The 22,082-nt window shown below is 34.6% G+C and overlaps 1 protein-coding gene across 7 annotated transcripts in view; it reads right to left on the minus strand.

Annotated features, from left to right (window-relative positions):
* Window positions 1–22,082, minus strand: part of LOC145670308 (nucleoporin p58/p45-like) — a 102,585-nt gene that overhangs the window by 56,827 nt on the left and 23,676 nt on the right. For all 7 annotated transcript variants that reach the window (XR_014128255.1, XM_081738782.1, XM_081738786.1 and 4 more), the window contains exons 4-8: window positions 18,582–18,746; window positions 14,111–14,195; window positions 11,553–11,727; window positions 5,434–5,632; window positions 2,211–2,441 (exon numbers count right to left, since the gene is read on the minus strand). Coding sequence is in view for 6 of the 7 variants with exons in the window: in XM_081738782.1 (XP_081594908.1) it covers window positions 2,211–2,441; window positions 5,434–5,632; window positions 11,553–11,727; window positions 14,111–14,195; window positions 18,582–18,746 (855 nt within the window). In the remaining variant the exon portion in view is untranslated. The remainder of the gene's footprint in view (window positions 1–2,210; window positions 2,442–5,433; window positions 5,633–11,552; window positions 11,728–14,110; window positions 14,196–18,581; window positions 18,747–22,082) is intronic.

The raw sequence follows: 22,082 nt of genomic DNA on the forward strand, positions 1-22,082 counted from the left end.
TCAGTTCTGCTCGTGGACGGTCGTCCTGCGCGGAGTTCTTCTCCCTCTCTCGACCGTGTTTGAAACACTTATGCCATCTCAAAACAAAAGCTTTTGATAAGCTTTCACTTCCTAACACTTACTGGATCTTGGCCAACGTCTCCATGGCCGCTTTCCAGAGCTCCACACAGAATTTAATGACGAGCGCTGTTTGACAGAACGTTGAATTTTTAAGCTTCGACCGAGCCTGTACACAGAGTCCACTTAAACGACGATACGCAGTGCACGGAAGCTCGAAGGCGACTGATGCACGGTGAGTTTTGAAGCTTACTTTCTCTTCCATCAAACTCGCCTGGAACGAACGCGCTGTAACACACAGTCGCGTCAGGAAAACATTGATCTCTTTACTTTTAATACAGATTCTGCAAATTATGCAGAACTCTTAGAAATTCAACGATTCTCCAGTTCGTTACCTCAATTGCAGCTTCAAATGATATACGCAAAGTAATCAACCGCTTCCTGCATCAAGTACTACAGGATGAATTGGCGACGTCTTGATATCCGACGTGAAGATGTGCAGAAATGTAAAGTTAACGTTAGGGCCGTCTGTTGATATTTGAATCATCTTTTTTAAGTTTAAGAGTGAAACCGTCTCTCTATAAGCGATTAAAACATCAGAAGCTACAGAAATCCCTAGAAATGAAAATCCCTGCACACTATCCCTTTTTACTGTACTTTAAAGTCCACATTTATGTCTCCTTCAAACACTGAATTAGTTCACTTCTAAAATATGGTGATAATTCAAAATAAAGTATATGTTATTCTGTCACGTTGAAGTTCATTTTCTCGGCAATCTCATTGTCTGGGAATATAAGTGATACTTTCACATCTTAGCAGCATATTTTACTAAGAATTCCTCTAAAGGACGCTGTTTCGTCCCCGAACTCGTACCCACTTGCATCGTAGAATCCACATTTGAGCATGCAACATCACCATAAACTTTTCGACTTTCTACAGATGAGGTACAAATAGATGTGTGTCAGAAGGTACTAATTTATTTTCTTGATTCACATAGGCATAACTATTCCTAATATTGAAATGGACGGTAGCCATTTACATATGCTTTTTACCTTTTATGTGATTTGGTACCCCTTGTCATCTATATTACTCAGCGAAAATACGCTCCGGCAAATGTTGCAAAAAATGTGTCACCTGGTAGTTGCTGAATTCATAATAAATAATTATCTAATGACCACGAAGGATTGAAGTGGTCTTGGAATACTTGGAAACTGATACGCTTGTTATCTGTATAGGATCAATGGATAAACCGAACACCACAACTATAACATCTCTTTATTTTTGATCTTGCCTCTGCAACTTGAACAACCAGGCTGAACCAGAAGAAAGCTGTCACTATGCACTCCGCCCCTCTATCTTCTCGACTACATTTCTACATAGCAATTATGTTGTAAATAAAAGCTTGTTGTTGACAATTGCATTAAATATTTTTCTTTTGTCACGTACCTCTGCATAAACTGCATTTGCTACTTTTTTTCCTTTTTAGGACACAGCCAGTTTCTTGTGTTTAATCTAGCGTTAATTCTAAGCATTGTTAAGTTTCTAAGATAAGAAATGCTAATGATGAACTGAAACTAGTAAACAATGAAACACGATCGCGCGCATAATACATGATAATAAACTATATTCTCAAGTTGCTATTTATTTATTTCGAATTTCTTTAACTAGTACCTTCACACATTTGGGTATTTACAAACCTCCCCTCATCAACTGATGCTAGAATATTTATGATAGTTTTGAAAATTTATATCGAAAGCCATGGTTACAAAGTGATACATAAGCGCCTTCAAATAGAAACAACTGGAGTGTTCAGATATGCATGTGTCAGTAAATGAATCAGTAACTAAACATATAGACTACTTAAATCATTTGCTTCGTCAGCACACACTACGTATATTAATGATACATCATAAAATATATACTAGTTCACATTATGACTTTCTAGTATCTCGTTCTGAGTTTCCTTTAAGTCTGAAATCGTACGGCGTAACGAAAAACAGATCATTTATAAATCACATATATCGAACGTGCATTTTAATTTCGATGTCCTAATTCTGACACGGTACACAATTTGAAAATGGCTATCTAGTTTATTTGAAGGCAACTAAGGTGTTCTCTAGAAATCAGAAAATGAACTTAAATCACACGCTCACCTGTGAATGGTGTTGGACCCGGAGCTACTCTGCCTGGCATAAGAACTTTTTCAGATGCAGTCTTCGCCGCTTTCCTCTGCTCTTCGAAAACATTCCTGTTGTCCCTGAGAAAGTACTTTCGTAAGTTCAAATACTGCTGCTTTTGAGACTCTACAGCCATGTGAACAGAATGGAGTTTTCCTGCCAACGCTATTAGACTGCCATGTAATTTCTGCAAAGCTTGAGAGAGTTCTGAAATAAAAAATATCCAAAGTTACGCACTGATTTGTGTAATTATATATACAAAATAAGGAACAATGGGTATGAAAAACAGCATAGTCATTTGCATGTATTAACGAATCTACTAATACTTACACTCTTTTTATAATCACAAGACTTTTCGTCTCACAAATTCTACTATAGTATTCGTATTTAGCGGAAAGAAATTTGTTTAAAGCTAGACATACACCAATCGATAAACTCTCACCAAAATGATACGGAAGAGGGTAAATCTTTATGTGTAGTTTTTGAAAAAAAAAAGTTTTTGTAAAATTAAAAATTGATGTACAACAACCACACCTATTAACATGAAACTGATTCTGAAATATACGAGGTGTGTTTAGAAAATATCGAACATTAATTTTTCCTGCGTAAACCAATGAAGCACGGGAGACTTTCTTCAGTGTATATGTAGAGGGGATATTCATACGCAGTCGTGAACTTTTTCCCGCCAGCAGGAAGCGTCAGTTGCTGGCAGTCGGCCAATGAGTGAAGACGTGTAATGAGCGGTCGTTAGATTTCAGTTTTTTCTAAAATGACAGAAAAACTTGAGCAGCGATATTGCATCAAATTTGCCCAAAGCTTGGTAATACCCAAGCAGAAACCATTCAATCCGATCGGTACAGTCAATTTTGAATGAGAATTTCGGCATGAGGAGAGTGTCCGCGAAATTTGATTCAGGCTTTCATCGCCAAACACAACATTCCTGTGTATCGTCAGGCTCCATATTCATCCGACATTGCTCCGTGTGACTTTAGGTTATTTTCCAAGCTAAAAATTCCACTAAAACGGACCCAATTTGAGTCAAAAGAAGACATTATGCTGAATGCGACGGCACGGCTGCTGGGCTCATCATTCCAAAAATTGCGTTCTAGAAGTATTTCCAATAATGGCGGGAGCGCTTGGAGAAGTGTGTGGATTACCAAGGAGACTACTCTGAATGGGATTTCCAAACCATTGTATTTTTGCCGACCAAAGAACATGCCCCGTACACTAATCAAGATTTTCATTATGGCACTACCACGAAGATGACAGTACACGGTAGGAAGAGACAACCGAAAATTATGGTTAACTCTTCAACTTTAACTAATTTTTGTTTTACTATAACACTGTGTGAAGATAAGACATATTAATCGATAGATCACATTGAACTGAACAAAATGATATGCCTGAAGGTAAATTCTCATTTGTATCTGTTGAGTAAATTGGGTAAGACTCATTTTTATGGCATTAAGTACGTTGTTCGTTGCAAATCTGATGCAATTGTTTTTATAGATTTCATATTTATTTATGCCCTGTATATGAAAATTATACACGGTTAAGTAGTAGATTGCATCTATTGTTTAGTCTACTTTTAACACTGACGCATATATTATCCGTAATGATACAAATTGGTCAGCATAAGTGGAACCAATAACTGTTTCCTAACTCACTTAAACTAACTAACTTTATGGCCTATGAAACGCAGAGGTTCAATGCCGCGTTGATAAAAGCTCTCCATGGATCCAGTTTTTATTTTGTAATCCTATTTCTGCGAGATCCACCTTAATATTGTCCTCTCATCTGCGCCTACATCTTCCTAATAGTCGTTTTCCGATTTGTCTTCCAGTTAAAACTTTGAGTGTTCCTACTTTCTTTTTCATTCCGGTTACATGACCTGCCCACCTAAGCCTTCTAGATTTGATGACCCTAATGTTTAGTAACCGCTATAAACTATATAGTTCCTCGTTATGAAGTTTCTGCCATTCCTATTCCTGTTGGGTCCGAATATTCATCTCAGGATCTTGCTCTCAAATACTTTCTCAAAATCTTTTAAGTTCACACAACTACTTCAAACTTCTGTGAAAAATAAACGAATAAACTCAAATAAATAACCGCAAATATAATTTAAACATGAAAAGATCTATTTTTCTGAATTTTGCAATAACGGAACATCGCTGTTAGTAGTAGTTTGCAGAAATTTTTCCAATAGCCCTCGTGTTGGGGTATCGTATGTAAGAATATCTGTAGCTTAATATTTTGCAGATAAAATTTTTATACTTACTTCATTCATTCATTTATTTAGAAGTAAAAAAGTGAACTAATCTTAATAGTTCTTGTAGTAACTTAAAATTGCTTCAATTTTATTTTATTTTTTGTTTATTTTTATATTTAGCAACATGAATCCAATGTGGTAGGACTTGGAATAGCGTGCACAGGGAAGTTTATAATGTCTTGTTCAGACAAGACAGACTTAATCCTTTGGGACTTAAAAGGCCAACAACTCGCTACAGTTGATACGTACCTGATGAATACTTTTTGTGCTAAAGTCTCCCCTTGCGGACGGTTTGTGGCTGCTTCAGGTAAGTAAAGGCTTAAATTTTTTTGTACTTGTTCCTTGCTTATTCTACTCTGATATTGGTTACTATAGATTAGTTCGAATAATAGAAATACAGTATAACTGAGTTATTTAATCTTTTTTAGTTGATGGAGACTATATCTACTACAGTCTATTGAAAATACTGCTAAATTATGCCAGTTAGGCAAAAGGAGACGGTAATTATGAGAAATGAATGAAATGATGGAATGAATACAGTGGGCGGAAACAGGAGAATCCCAAGAAAACCCCGCACACGGTGTTTATCCACCACAAAACTCACTTGGCGCGGGCTGAGATCGAACTAAGGACCCCATGCACCAGAGGTAAACGCTCTACCACTGAGCCACCGCGGTCTCCAAATACTTTTAGTCTACGTTCTTCCCTGAGAGTAAGCAACCATGTTTCGCAAACATACAGAACAACAGGCAGGCTCACTTATCTAACCCAAATATGAAGAAATAAGGAGAGTTGTATAAGTAATATGGTCACTGAAACATTATTTACTATCATGCACTACAGGATTAAAATCAAAATAACGATTTTACTCGTCTACATAAATAAATCTTATCTATTCTATTTTCGTGAGGCAACAAGGAAAATAATTACCTTGTGGAGTTAAAGCACTAGACCGGGAGAGAGATAGTATGTGTCTTTCAGTCTTTTCAATCTCCTGTCTAAAAAACTGCATTTCTTGCTCAAATCTTGCTACCAGCCTCATAAAATACTCCAAAGGAGCAGCGTTTTCAAACTGGAGACTTACTGGAGTATCGTGTGTTCTTTGGGCCATTTCTGCATTTTGCATTTCCTTTCAAACAAAAGAATAAAAATGAGTAACTCAAACAACTATTTCCTTATTAGTAACTGAAAACATTCTTTACCAGGTAAAATTGAAGTTAAGCATAAAAAGAAAAATAATAATAGGTTTACCTTAATAAACTTTTCGGAATTACATGAACACAGTATATACTTTAAGCTTCATAGGATCAGAATTAAAAAGGGAAAAACAAAATTTATGACGAACGTTTAAACACAACACTAAAATAAGAGAGAGCATAATTAATACCTATAATATTACTACAAGTGCGAGCATTCTGAAAGGCACCTTGCTTCATAGTAGTTGTGAAATTTAAAGCTGAAGTGAACCAATGTCTATTATTTCCAGCTACAATGACAAGTTATTTTTAGTTTTACGTTAGTTTTCAACATCGAGGCTATATGAGAATGCAATCTTCTTTGGTCAAGCTGCTATTGGATGCCGTTAGCACATCAGATCCAGGGTTCGATTCCTGGTGGGAGAGCACCGAACTCATACCATTCTTCATATTCAACTGTGGACTGTAGGTTTCATCCTATACAGTTTCGCTGCTGATGAACGGCGTTAATAACGACCAATCAATGAATATGAGAGATGGACCTATAGCTTAACGTGGAATCCAAACCACATAAGCTCCCACCACAAATCGAACACGAGTCACCCACCCAAGGCGCTATTTAGCAATGAGGGAATAAGTGAAAATGGTCGGACATACAACTATGGAACCTCACAATATTGTACCAAGGCGGATGTTTTCTACTTTTATAACATCAGAAGCAATATTAAGATTAAATTGTTTCAACTGAAAGAAATTTCAAAAATTTGGCAATCTGTATTACTATAGAATAATAATAATAATAATAATAATAATAATAATAATAATAATAATAATAATAATAATAATAATAATAATAATAATAATAATCAGGGCCCGGATCTTGTTGACAAGGTAACTTTTTTCTGTTACGCATATGACACGGCAAGTTCAAATAAAAAAGTTATCCATCAACTCTTGGTTCTAAAAATATATTTTTTAGAGTTAACTTTTGGTCACTTTTTGCCGTTTTGAAGTTTCAGGTCAATTTTTAATATTTTAAGGTAACTTTTAGGTCACTTATGGTCTTTTTATTCTTTTTCTTCTACATAAGGAAATCTTAAAATAAAAACTGTTTACGGATTTAAAAACACGAAGTTAAATTATCTTTTATCCTGCTTCCTGATTGTTGGGGTGGAAAAACTGCATTCCTAACAGCAATGAACACTAAGCTGTAGCTGGCTGACGATGGCTGGGGGTTCGTAAGTGGCCAAAGCAGATGGTTGTAGGTTGTTTACTACAAAGGATATGACTACATGAATAACTAAAAATTATTCTTTAAGCGCGCTTTCTAGTTTCAACTCGAGAGTCAATTGATGCTTTGAGTATGTAGAATGCTGAGGCCTAAACCATCTACAGCTTCTCATTTAAGACAGATTGTTTCCGAATTCGGTGAGAATGTTTTTAGTACTGATAGCACAATAATTTTGCAAGGTATGTGAAGAAAAGTGGCAGCAGAGGAAAGATACATTGTGCTAAAGCATATCAGAAGCGAAAAACATTTACGTGTAGTTGAAAACAAACATAAAACCAAGTGTTCGCAATTGTTACTTGTGGAGAGTGCTTCGAATAGTAAAGGCAAATCCTCAGTTTTCAAAAGAGTTGTGTGAAGTTTTTGTGTTTCCAAATATTCCTCTTTGGAAACTCAACAATGTGAAATTGCTGGATTTCCTGTAACGTCATACAGGTCGTTCCATTCCAGACGAAACGAATCTTAGGAAAAATTACATGCCACAGTATAACGAGGGCACAATAAGAAAAATAACAGAGGAACTTTGGACTCAGAAAATTTTTGTTTCTTTGGACAGACTAGTGATGTGGAGGAACGTTATATAGTCAATATTATTATTGGGACAATGAAAGCCGACGAACCTAGCAAAATATTTTTGCTAACTGGTGAAGTGTTGGAATCTGTCAACCATTTTACAATATGTAGACTTTTCGATAAATCGATATCCCTACTTTGGCCTGAAGGTGTCCAACATGACCATGTTCTTCTTGTAACAGATGCTGCTCCGTATATAATTAAGGTTGCTAATTCAATTAAATCGCAAAAATGTTCACAGTTATCTACTGCAATGCTGAATAAGGTATGAGCTAAATTTTGTGACGATTACAAAGTTCCTGAGTTAGTTTGTTGTATCACAGCTTATAAAATGTTTATATGTTGCTTAACTGGATATAGGCATATATATCTGTAATTCAAATATGAAATGCTTAGCTATTTACTAAATTGGTCAAAGTTTAATTCTAATATTATTGCTTTTTCAAAACCAAAGACACAAATGATCAATGGAGTTCACTAACTGAAACAAAACTTTTGAAAGTGAGTGAGAAATGGTAATTAAAATTCAATAGATATTCAAAAAATGTCAATGTTTTAACGAAATAAACGTTTAAAAACTGCAAGTTTTAAGGTCAACTTTTGTGAATTTTAGGGTCATTTTACAGGAATTTTAGTGTCATTTTATAGGTCACTTTTTAGAAAATTTTAGGTCAACCGAGCCCTGAGAATAATAATAATAATAATAATAATAATGTTTTAGAGAATAGAAATGCATGCAGTCTGACTTTTTTTTTTGACAGATCAACTTTTTTTGTTAATATCGTTGAGTTTCCCAAGATGCCACAAGTTGCACATTAGGAAATATAGCGTTATGTTGACAGCAAGGAAAAATCTTAACTCTGGGATCAGATAATGAAGGGGCATCAAAATCATCGGACTTCACCTGACTGATATCCCGAGAACATATTTATAACATAACACCATTGTCGCTACTGTTAAGCTAAAGAACTTAATACTGCTTAATGGTGACGTAATAATCCTAGCTTCCTATCACTTTTGTACAATAAACCCGAAGCCAAGTGTACTATCAATTCTCTAACCAATTTTTAACATTTCTGCAAAATTTTAATAATAATTTTTCAGTTTCTCTGCAAATTTATCGAAAAATGTTACTTACAAAACAGTATTTTGTAAAGCGGTTTGATTCGTTGAATAATGCTCATTGCTAGAAAATACGTAATTAAATCAGTACATATGTTATACACTTTGTTGCTGAACTACTCAACAATGAACAGCACATTAGAACCATCGACTCTCTTGCAAAAAATTTAAAGATTATTAATTTGATTTCTTTTAACATGAAATGAGTTAGTGATTGATGAAATTCTAAGTATGTGTGCTTTGAAGTAATGTAAAACATTATTGGCGACAAAAGGAAACAACAAGTCATTTATCGTGAGTCAATCGCACTGTTAACAGAAGTTCTTTTCACTTTAAAATAAATTATGAAAGAAAATAAAATGAAATAGTCCCACGATTATGCCCTTTAGGCTAAGAGAGGCAATTGAATGATGATGGAATGAGAATGTGGGAGGAAACAGGAGTACCCCGCGAAAAAAACTCACGGACATGATGCTGTCCACCACAAACTTACTTGGGAGGGGATCGAACCAAGAAACCCACGCACCAAAGGTAAGCGCTCTATCACTGAGCCTACGTGCCCCCCACCAAATTAAGAAAGAGCACAATTAAAGTAATCGAATAATTTGAGTTCTCAAATAAAGCAACGATGGAAATAAATAAACACTTGTCAAAAGAATCCAAAATGAAGTCACTTGCAGAAATGTTAATATGAATGAAATATTCCACTTCAAAATATCTACAAAATAATCAATTTTCGCTATCAAATAACTAGCAACTCATGTCTGTTTAGTTGGCGACGAAGGAATAAATAAACACAAGAGCTGGCATATGAGTCAGACTTCTGCAAGCACGAGAGACAAGTTAGGTCGAATCAGGCGATCAATTTTCTGTTTTTCGTACACACTGACAGAAAATTAATTTCTAAAATGAAAAGAATTTGTTTTTGAACTCAATTACTTAGGAGAACTCTTTTTGAAATAAACAATCCGAGAAGTATTTATTTACGAACACAATATCTGACAAATACTACCTAACTCCATGGCCTATGGAATCCGAAGGTTCAATGCCGCGTTCACAAAAGCTCTTCACTGAATTCTATCCTTAGCCAATTGGATCCAGTTTCTACGTTGTATTCCTATTTCTGCGAGATTTATCTTAATATTGTCCTTCCATCTGCGCCTAGGTCTTCCTAATGGTAGTTTCCCGATTGGTCTTCCAGTTCAGACTCTGAAAGCGTTTTTACTTTCTTCCATTCTAGCTACATGACCTGCCCACCTGATTTGATGACACTAACAATGTTTGCTAACCGTATACATTATGTAGTTTCTCTCATGAGGTTTCCGCCATTTCCCATTCCCGTTTATCTTGCGTATAAATATTCGTCTTAGGATCTTATTCTCAAATACTTTCAACCTACGTTCTTCCCTCAGAGTAAGCGACCATGTTTCACAACTATACAGAACAACAGGCATGATTATAGTTTTATATATTTTAGGCTTCAAATTCCTCAACAGAATTCGCGACAACAAGAGATTTTGAACCGAATAGTAACACGAATTCCCTGCTTTTAGTCGACATTTAATTTCTTCGTGAATATTATTTTCGTCTGTTAATATTGATCCTAGATATTTGAAAGTAACCACTTTATCAAAATTATTATTTGATATTTTAACGCATCAATAATTTGCCCCACTACGATCCCGACAAACTTCCATGTATTTAGTTTTCTCTGCATTTACTTCTAAACCCATGTCCCTGTAAGCGTTTAATAAGAACTCTGAATTTCTTTCTAATGTTCTTGTATTATCGTCTATTGAATTTAGATCATCAGCATACCTAATGAATACCATTTAACTCTAGGCTCTGGTTGCTATCTTTGATTTTCCTGATAGCGCATTCTAGGACAAAGTTGAATAATAATGGCGATACTGCATCTCCTTGTTTCACGTCATTCTCGACGTGAAAGCTCGTGGACAAAAATTTTCCTACCCGGACTTTACTTTGGGATTCATTGAAATATATCTTAATTAATCTAATTAGCTTTTTCGATATTCCGAATTCTATAAGAATGTTGTACAATGTTTCTCTCCTAACCGAGTCGTAAGCCTTTTTAAAATCAATAAATAATTGATGTGCGGGAGTATTGTATTTCCACTTCTTTTCGAGTATTTGTCGAATGGTAAATATTTGGTCGATAGTTAATCGATTTCATTTAAATTCGTACTGATAATCTCCAATAATTTCATCTGCATATGGCGTCACTCTTGCTCATACAATGTTTGAGAGGATTATATAGGATGTTGACAAAAGATATTACAATCGATAATTATTACAATCAGTTTTGTCGCCTTTCTTGTGAGTTGGAACAATGATTGATTCTTTTCACTCTTGTGTATTTCCCTTTCTCCCCACACATTATTTTGGTTGCGTGTTAAGTAAATCGTCAGAGAAATCTATTTAAGATGCTATCTGTATCAATAGGAACTGTTCTGTCGGCTTTCTTTAATATATAAGCACGCGGTTGATAGCCTTCCTTAAATTCGTTAATCCCCTTATACATTTCTCGAATATTTTTGTTCAACAAATACGGTAAATATAAAATATATGATAAAACAGAAATGAACCAGAATCATGTGACACTACAAGTTCATTGACTTCTTACTGACTAGCGTGCTGACTACTTAACAAGAACACATTGCAGTTGAATTATGTTGATGTTAGTCAGTTTTATGATAGCAAAAATTACTGTTTTAAAAGAAAAGTAGCGTATCACCAAGATATTCAAGTTATATATGACCAAGATTATATATGAATAATAAGCTGTCAACAGAAAAGAGTATATGCATTTTTGTCACGTGACTTATGGGTGTATATTAAAACATACTTACAGCTGCAGTATCTGCTTTGAGCTTCTCAACAAGTGCTACATTTCGACTAAGTCCATTTTTCAGGTCGTTTAACATATTTTTTAAAGATTCCGCATTAGACTGGACCTTACGTAAAGGTTTTGTAGTTCCATGGGCTATATCCGAACTGGTATTCTTCTGCTCTCTAACGAAATTCCTTCGAAACAAAGAATAACAAACTTTTAATTATTAAATATAAAATTAATAAACTATCGAACGGTGATTATCAACAATAAAATTCAAAGAAACACATCTTGTACTTAACACTGGTTAGTGGCTGGCATTTTATATACCGTCTCCGATTTACGTAATTCAACGTTGAGTAATCCAGTGAGTGAGGCATGAACTACGTGCTAATTTGACAACGCTGCATTTGTCATGAATTGTATGGCTGCGATACGATGCAACTGCGAAATTTACGTAAATTCAACTTACGGAAAGAGTGAATTATCTATTTACTTAAATCGGGGACTATCTGTACTTAGCAAAGATGCAATAAATGAACAAGGACTGAAGAAAATTATTTTCTAACATTTCGAAACCACGTGCTGTTTGGCATTTACATAAATGAGACGTGTAACACGCATTACTGTTGCTTTTAAAATTATTATTGCAAGAACGTGTATTACTGATGTGTATTACGTTCGAAACAGTTCAGGAACTGACAGACAGACTTTTGTCTCTTTAACATAACTATCCTCTGTGTGTTACACTGAGATGTAGCCAAATTGCTTTATTATAACTCACAGACTTTATACATATAAATATTTCGCAACATTGTCAAATGCCTGTCTGTCTATGCATTACTACAAAACACGAGTGGTCGAAACAGATTCGATTTCCGGTCACTCCAGAGATCAGATTTTTCTTGTTATTTTAATTTCGTCAACTCTGTTGATTTTGAGTACTCAAATATAAACTTGACGATTCATAAATTTGTCGAGTTTACATTAGCGATGCTGACATAATATCCGATCTCGAGTGTGTTTAGTATGCCACTTCCCTGCTGTATCATTCTAACACTATTCTCCCTCTAAGACATGAAATGACACATAAATAAACAATACTGAATTTTATTCCAGACTGTGTTATTTCTTAAATTACCGGATAATTCCGATAACTAGGAATCAAGAGGATGGTTATCATTTTGTCTGAAACTCACAAAATACAACTGACGTGCATTTATTGTGTTAGCTTCTCGTAAGATGGTAACAAGTTTTAAGCATTTAAACTTTACGTGTGATTCAGTGAGCATAGGAAGACATTTTATAGTTAGTTTAAGTGCACTTCAGTTATTTTAAAAGTGCACTTCTTTTTCTGTGATAAATTCTCACATTGAACTACTGGTATGTTTCCTTTCTTACTTTAAAAAGGTAGCAAACACATATTATGCATCTTAATATTACTAGTGAAAAACTGTCAAGAAGTTAACGTCAATACCACAAATTGTGAGGCGGAATAACAATTGAGGTTTTGTTAGAATTATCGATAACGAAAAGAAAATCTACAGGAACTATTTGGCAATTTAAGATTAAGGCAATCTTTTGAATTAAGTTCAAAATTATACGACTTATTGTCAATTTTAACGGACAAACTTTACAGTAAACTTCTGATAACTACACAACTTTTATCTAACTGCATCCTGTATTATTTATCTGAACTATTACTTCTCGCCTGTCCGACGGCCTGCGTATTTGCTATATAACTTATGTAAATATAGTCTGTTGCAAATCACTTCTTGATATACAGTTATGACGATTTTACAATACAAAAACTGAAACAGTTCATATTTCATTTTTATGAATTCATGTTCTGCATTAGACTTACCTTCAGTAATACTAATCAGAACTTTATAATAAATAAAACGTAAAAATATACAAGTGAGTTTCGTTTCACAGTGTGAAACTACGGTAGCCCTCAGAACAATGTGAATTCAATACTCAAAACTTAAAGTAATACATCTTTAACTACTGATTGCAATAAAAGAATAAAAATCAAAGATAAAATCTATTCCTCGCACGCTGAATCCTTATCAAAATTTTTGCTCCATGGAAACTAGTATTGAAAAAAAAAAAAAAAAAAAAAGCTTGTCGCATTTTTTTTTTTTTTTGTTTGTTTGTTTTTGCTCTATATCGATACACGCTGAAACAGGAAATTGTTGATTTCTACCATTTCCGATTTGAACAGGGTTAATGGAACCTATTCTTGAAATGCTGAATCTACTACGTAAAACCACTTCTCGATATTTCTTACCATCTTTACTGTGATACCCGTCGACAGACAGATGGACATAGCTGTTCCATTAGATTCTCGACATTTATACGTAGTGTAATTTGGAAATCTTATGATAAGCAAAATTAAATATTTAAATCAAGTCTAATATAAAAAATACTGAATCGATTTACATCGAACTATCATGTATCTCAAGTTTAACCTAATTATTGCAAACATGTTAACTACTTTCAATAACTTCACTTTGTGAAGCAATTTTGAATAACAACAACTGAACGATAACGAAGATTAGAAAGAAAAAATCTTACTTAAACTCATCAATGGTTTCGCTAATCTCATTTGGTATTTGATTTTCTTTGACACTTTTTGTCTCTGGCCTTCCAACAGTAGTACCTGTAAATTACAAGTTAAATATTGTTTAAAATATCATCCTATAAAACCAATACGATATTCAGCATCTTTTTTCATTTCAATACTTTCTCATTAAACTCTACTGCAGCTTAAAAGATAAACAAAGAACTTGAAACAGTACTAAGATTAGACTTTATATAGATCAACTACACATTTTATCAATTAATTACCATAAAGTGTTCTTAATTGGACGGACTCAGGGTAAAAGTTAACAAGTCACTTTTTTTTCAATTTTCGGTTTTTAACACAGAGTTATAGTATTTTAAATGGCGCTTGTTTGTATGAAAAGCACTATGAAAAAAACGTGACCAAAAACAAGTACAAGGGACGTGCAAAAGGGAATAATTAAGCTACAATGGAATCCACACTGGGTAAAAAAGGGAATAAGATGACTCTCCTGAAAAATGAATAAAAATGACTTGTTACCTTTTACCCTGAGTCCGTCCAATTGATGTATTAAGTTATAGTCCAACGCCTTCCTGCTCTTCATCAACTGGTTGGAACTAATAATGAGACTTCTTGAACACTGCATCTAAGCCGACACAAGCTTTTCTTATAATATAAATTAAATGTACGTACGAATGAAGTTATATAACACGTAAGCTTCGTATAAATCTCACTTGCACTGTACTACGTCTGTTCATTAACATAAAATCGACATGTTTTGATTTTTCCTAATCTTCCCGTAAGACAAACATGACTTAATATTATTTACACATTACGGATAATTAAGACAAGCAAGATAATCCAAATCAATTTCAGTGTAATACGTAGCTGCACTATACTCAATCACAAAATCAAACATTCGGCCTATAAACAGAATTTATTTTTAGCAATATCAGGCTTTTTCTCTCTTCAGCAGTCACAAGGTCAAAGAGAAAAACATCTGCTGCAAATTTTCTAAACCAATTCATTAGCAGATTGATATGGAAAAAAATATGACGTTTAATGTAAGTCAAGTTTGTTATAAAAAAAATTCCGACCTTTAATTTCATCTGTATTTAGTAATAATGGGTTCTTAGATCTACAAAATTCGGTTCATGTACACTTTTTTTAGTATGGGACAAAGTTTTGTATACAATTTGACCTTTAGTGATGGTTTCTCGGTCGCTTATCACCATGTACTGCTCTTTACGTGTTGGAAAAAAAAAAAAGAAAAAAAAATCATATTTAGTAATACGAAATTATGCATACGAAAAATTTATATTTCCCGTACCTTTGCGTATTTCTATTTTTAGAATACTTCTAATATTTCGATACCTCATAAAATCCTGATATCTTCAGCAGAGCGAACGTCATCTTTTGAATTGATTTGATTTGATTTTGAGTTTAACGTCTCTTTCAGCAGTGATGCTATATGAGACGGGACCTACTGATTAACGTGGAACACGAACTACATGAACTCCTGCCGGGAATTGAATCCGGATTTCTCATGCCAAAGGCACGTACGGTAACCGTTTAGCCACGAAGGAGCTCACGCTTGTTTAGTTTTTTTCTCATATATAATACACTTACGAACTTCTTAAAGACACTGCAAAAATTTCCAAGAACTCAAACACTTACTAGAAAATGCACCGGTACATTGATTAATAAAACGGTAGAAGTATTTCGTACAAATGTATATACAAAACCACATACGTTTACAGGAAATAAATTTATGTCTATTAATGTTTGAACATGTTACTTTCCGGTTGAATGTTGTGTAGCTACATATTACAGTGCACGTCATACGGATTTTGAAAATAAAATCAAGATCTTTCAGTTTTACAACCCACGGTTAAGCCATGTAGGCTAGGGGAAATGGTGATCATGTGAATGAATGAATGAAATAGCGGAATGAAAAAGGTGAGAGAAAACCCACGGATACAGTGACTGTTCACCACAAAGCCCACTTGGCGCGACCTGAGATCGAATCAGGGACCCCAAGCACCAGATGTGAACACTCTACCATTGAGTCATTGCGGTCCTCATACATGCATGTCATAGTTATTCATAATGTGTAAATAATTTATTAAGCAGAGCACGTCTTAAAGAAAGGCTAGTGAAAAATGATGTCGACACTGTGTTACTGAATAGACGTAGTACCCGATGGCAGAACTTTCTTTGTTTTTCTGCGATGAGTTTTTGTAAGTCAAAAGTTTTCTGTAGGAATTCTGCAAAAAATTTCCGCAGACGAAACACTTGTAATTGTTAAAAAATACGCTTTACGCGACATAACAGGCATCTACACATAGCAGGCATGTTTTTACACTTTTCTGTTGGCTCTTTTTTTTTTTTTTTTTTTCTCTGGCAATTTTTCTGCACAGGCGCGGCAAATTTTCTGCGATCACATCGCAGATCGCGGCATGTTCTGCTATGGGGACTTAGTATACTGTAAGTTGCATTTATATGAAACTTACATGTCATATAACTTCAGTAATTTTGTTTTATAAGGCACACTTCGTCCTTTTAGATGTAGGATTTAAGAAATTCAAGAAGCTTCATTATTGATTCCAATCAGTCGCTGAATAATAGGAAGGTGTTGGACCACAATATAGAACATCGACTAAGAACACTTCTTATAAAGTAAGTGATTGAGAGGTCGAGTGTTCTTAATTCTAATTTGTAACGTACAATGGATAATTGTTTTAAAATTAAAATTCAGAATATTTAGGAACAAGATTGGCAGAAAATTTGCTAATTATTGTAAATGAAGTTTCATTTCCAAGAGAACGACAACAGACATTTTCCTAGTTCTGAATAATATTGAATGTACAAGAAATGTTAATTCATTTCAGGTATATTCATACCATAAGTAACATAAATAATATTTCAAGATTGTGAAGTATCTTAATGTATGTACGAGTAAATGTTGTTTGTTTGTTTTCAGTATTGTTTCAGGCATATGATATGTACCCTTAAAGTCTACTGCATATTACTTTTTTCCATGTAGGCACTGTAGTTTTGATCGCTTAGGTATTCAGCAATGCATATTTTTGGATAATTCTAACTTCCTTCGTGTCCTTTTGGACTCCGAATGAAAAAAGAACTCTGCTGTATACTGAAGCCGGATAATCGTGAATTCATTAGCATCTGTTAATTTTTGTGTAAGATTACCCTTTATAATATTACCAATACAATCTTCTGCAAATTACTTATCACTCAAAGAATTTTTGTAACTGCTCTTAATTTCCACCCACTTCCCTAACGTAAAATATGCTTTAAAAAAAAAAAATTCCTGTCTTCTGACATCTAGCTGAAGCTGAATAAGTTACATGTAGTTTACATATATCTTCTCAAGCAATATAATACGCAATTGTGTTGCACTTCTGAGATATATTCAAGTTAAAAATGAACATCCACCTCTACGTACTTGTTCCTACGTAAGATTGTAGCAAGCTTAGAATATTCTTTGACTAAAATGAAAATGAAATCTTAACGTCTCATGGTTATGTCGACTAGACTAAAGGAGACGGTGATGATGAGAAATGAAGGAATTGGTGGGATGAAGAAAGTGGGAGGAAACGGGAGAACCCCGAGCAAACCCATGCAAACACTGTTTGTCCACTACAAAGATTACTTGGCGCGAGCTCGGATCAAGCCAAGGACACCATACCACTGAGCCACCGCGGCCTCTTATATTCTTTAACTAGTAGCTACATGCAAACTAATGGATCAAAGCATTCTGCTTATGGGAATTATAATGAAAACTAATGCATGAAAGCATCCTGCTTACGGAAGGTACAAACACTAAAGAAGGAAAAATGAAATAGAATTTCCAGTTTTATGTCCTAAAGGCTAAAGGAGGCGGATGATTAATGAAAGGAAATTCTTATCGAAGTATTGGGGGAATGGGAATGTGGGAGGAAAGCCCCGAAAATTCCCACGGACACGATGTTGCCCACCACAACTCACATGATTTGGAATCAAATCAGGGACGCCCCGCACCGAAAAGGAGTCTTCTACCTTTTACTGAACCACAATGCTTTTTTTTTTTCTTTCTTTAAAAAAATGTAGGGAAAAAAGTGGATACACATTTTCATCACAGTTGTGCTTGACGTTTAATGGAAAGAAAGGATCTCAAACATTTTGTAGTGGACAAATACTATGTTTATAGATTTTCTTATCAAAACACACTCAGAGCTTATTTTCTTATATATACAGGAATGTAAGTAACTATTTCATCATGTAACAGATGAGTATACTTTATGTCACAAACTCCATAAGGGTAAATTTTCAACATTATTCAGAAAAAAATTATTTCAAACTTCAATATCTAAAATATAAACAATATTCCTTCTTTAACCACAAATGACTGGTAGCTTATTAACTAGGGATCATAACATTCTAAGACAGTACATAAAGCAAGAAAAAATCTTAGTAGTTTACCGGTTAATCCAAACTTATTCTGCGATGCATCAATGCCACCAAGACCTACAGATGTAGTTGCTGTTCCACCAAGACCTACTGTTGGAATAGGCGTTGATCCCAGTAATGACTTGCCAGTTCCTAATCCAAAAACTGATCCAGCCGTTGTTGAAGTAGGAGCAATAGCTATTAATTGGAATAAATATACCAATTTACTAATAATGGAATACACAATGAAATATAAAGATTGGAAGTTATAGTAAGAAGATAAGAAAAAAAGTAAACTCACGTATTTTTACACTGGATTTTGCCTAATGTACAGCTTACCATGAACAACTTACTGTTTCTAACATTTCAGGCTTTTGTTCTCTGTCACTCGTGTTCATGAATTTTTCGTTTTTTTGTTTGTTTGAAGAAACAGCACTTATCCCTCTGTTTTACAAACCTCTCTTTAACGATATCGGAAGCAACGGACAAGATCTGGAACAGCCAATTCGGTTTGAAAGCCCTGATTTTAAACTACGTATGTAGAATTTACTGTACTGTAATATACCTTTATGTATATTTACAATATACCAGTTATTTTACATTGTCAGCTTGAATATCATCCTTGATTAGATATATAGTACTGTATTATTCTCTTTTCTTCCGTAACGTAATTGTATATACTAGTCACTGTTGACTAAGTGTCGAAACTCACGGACAATTGGCAACATCGGACCGCTATCATCGCCTTTTACTCCGTTAAAACGAGGGATGAGTATTTACAAATCTGTCGATCGTTAGCAAAGGAGCAGAGGAAGAAAATAAATAAATAAAAGGAATGGAATACGCGAGTTTAGTGACCACGATAATAATTATTACAATGAAATAAAAATTTCAAATAGATATCCTACTTACATTATACAGTCTAAACGTGAAACACACACACATACATACAAACAAAACAAAAAGTAATTTATACACCCACTAATACCAATTAATGTTCCATAAAATGTTATGTCTGTAACAAAAATTAAGACAAAAAAGTCAATGAAATTGACGAATCCACATCCCACCCCGCCCCAAAAAGCTAGAAATTAGATTATGAGCAACTTCAAATGTAATTTATCAAAAAACTCCACAAGCAGTACCTACCCTTGCTTTTACCATCTATGACGTGTGTGCAAAACTACGTGCCGTTTTGAAGTAGATCCAAAACGAGTCAAAGCATTTTAGTGAAATTGGAGATAACAGAATTTTAGATTTTAAGTTATAACTATGCCAAACTCAGAGTTCACTCTAAAATTCTGGTATTGATTTCTCTGAATTTCCATGGCTAAGTAAATTTTCCTTGAACAGCTACACTATCCTTTATAATTCGGTTCAGAATAAAAGAATAATCTTGTTAATCAGTTATCATCATCCTCATAGATGTTCAACGCTCTTCTTATTTTTTGAAATACATTGTAAATTTACTTTGTTAGTGTAAATATTTATTATGAGTCAAACTACCTGTATTTGCAATAAAATAAAACATTGGTACAAAGCAGTAAGTATACACTAACAGGGTTCCCACACAACTGGCAAAAAAAAATTTCAGGATTTTCCAGGGGTTTTCAAGGATACTCAGCAAATTTTCCAGGGATATCACATAAAAATTCCAAGGTATTTCTGACAAAATATACCTATTCTGAAGTTATAATATGCAGTTCAGCAGAATATCATTACTTTACTGTTAATCTTTAGACTAACACATCGCTATGGCAGATTAACTGAGTTTCAACATCATCTCCTTTTCACTTAGCTCCTTCACCACACTTTTCACTTCCTCTTCTTTTTGTTTTGCAGATCTTCTCATGCTGTTTGATTTTGCAATGAAAGTCAAACTGCCGCACTGTTCCGCTTTTTCGGCGTATTTGTCAGCAGATTTCTCTAGTTCATCTATGTCATCTTGTAACCGTTTCTTTTTGTTCTTCAGCTCTTAAACAGCATCAGCAAATTCTTTTTTGGGATGACTCTTTCTTTGCCTTTTCCCTTCTTCTGTTCTTCTATGAATAACTGGTACTTACTACGAGCACTTGATGTAGAAGCTAAGAGTTCCTTCGAAATATCTACTTTTGTGACACCACCAACATAACTGACGTGGTCACATATTCTTTGCGCTTGGAATGACTTCTGCTGAAGATTTTCGATTTCAATTTCCTTATTAACAGAAAATCCTCTTTCAACTGTGGCTTGCCCATGTGATAAGAGAAAAACTGGCTTTATCACCTGCAACCACAACTTATTGTATTTTCCTGGCGAACCAACTTCTCTATACAGGAAAGCATCTACACTTTCTTTGCCTGAAATATGATCGAATTCCTTATATATACCGTTGTTTGGAAGGACATCAGCATCAATAAAATCTCTGTACTCCTTCAGCATATCATCGCAAGAAGACATTTCACCCTCAATTCTATTTAAGTCTGTCAATATCTTTAATAAGCTCGTCATCATTTTCTGACATCTCGGTTTATCTGTTCCCATTAATTTGGGATTCAGACATTGTATGGCATGTGCTAGTGGGTATTTGATAGGTGACTTTTCCAATATCTTTTTTGCAATGCAGACAAGAAAAGACCTGCACTGAATCTTGAATTATAATGGCCTTGCTAGTCAGTAACTGATCAAGCTCATGCTGAGTTGCAAATCCAACATCAATGTTTTTTGGGTGAGTGTAATTTGCAGAATCTTGTATGTCTAATTTCAGTAGCTGTGGAATATTACCAATGCTTTCAACTTCATTATTCAGAATAAATCTTCTTATTATATTTCGCACTATATTATAAAGATCATCACAGAGGAAAGGAATCATTGGCTTGTCCACCTAGTACACTGTCAAGAAATTGCCGATGTCCTTTGTGGCTGATATGAAAAAATGGAGCTTTGCTGTTGTCAGTGGATCATGAAAGTGGGACTTGATGGTTTTAAAAGAAACTGAGTTTGGGGTATTTGACGTTTTACTGCATTCATCAATAAATGGTTTTAACTCTTCCTGCATCTGTAGTACTCTCTCGGCAACGGGCAAATTTTCCACCCAACGGCGCCCAGTGTTTCAGTGGGAACACATGTGAGCCAGTCATTTTCATATAATTCTCCCTTCTAACAGGGGAATCTTGAGAGAGAGAGAGAGAGAGAGAGAAAAAAAAACTGTGCAAACTGCTGAAAAGTTCCAACAAATGGCCATCCTGTTTTGTTCATTCCTTCTTTTACAGAATTATGTACAATGTGGAGCCCACAGCTTCCCACATTTAACAAATGCACTCCTGAAGTCTGTAGCAACTGTTCCTGCAACAAACGATGAAACTTCCAATTGACATTCGGCCCATCCATGGATACCTGAAGAACTTTGTTTAGGTTCAGTCTTTCAACACAGTTCTGGAAATCTTCCAGCGTCACTTCAGCAGTAGAATGTCAAATGAATGCTGAACCATAATACCGGGATACCACCTGAATGAAAAAAGTAAGTTTAAGTGCATTTGTTGTACAGAAATTACA

This window comes from Thermobia domestica, chromosome 14 (assembly GCF_964235325.1).
Source record: "Thermobia domestica chromosome 14, izTheDome1.hap1.1, whole genome shotgun sequence".
Lineage (NCBI taxonomy): Eukaryota > Metazoa > Arthropoda > Insecta > Zygentoma > Lepismatidae > Thermobia > Thermobia domestica.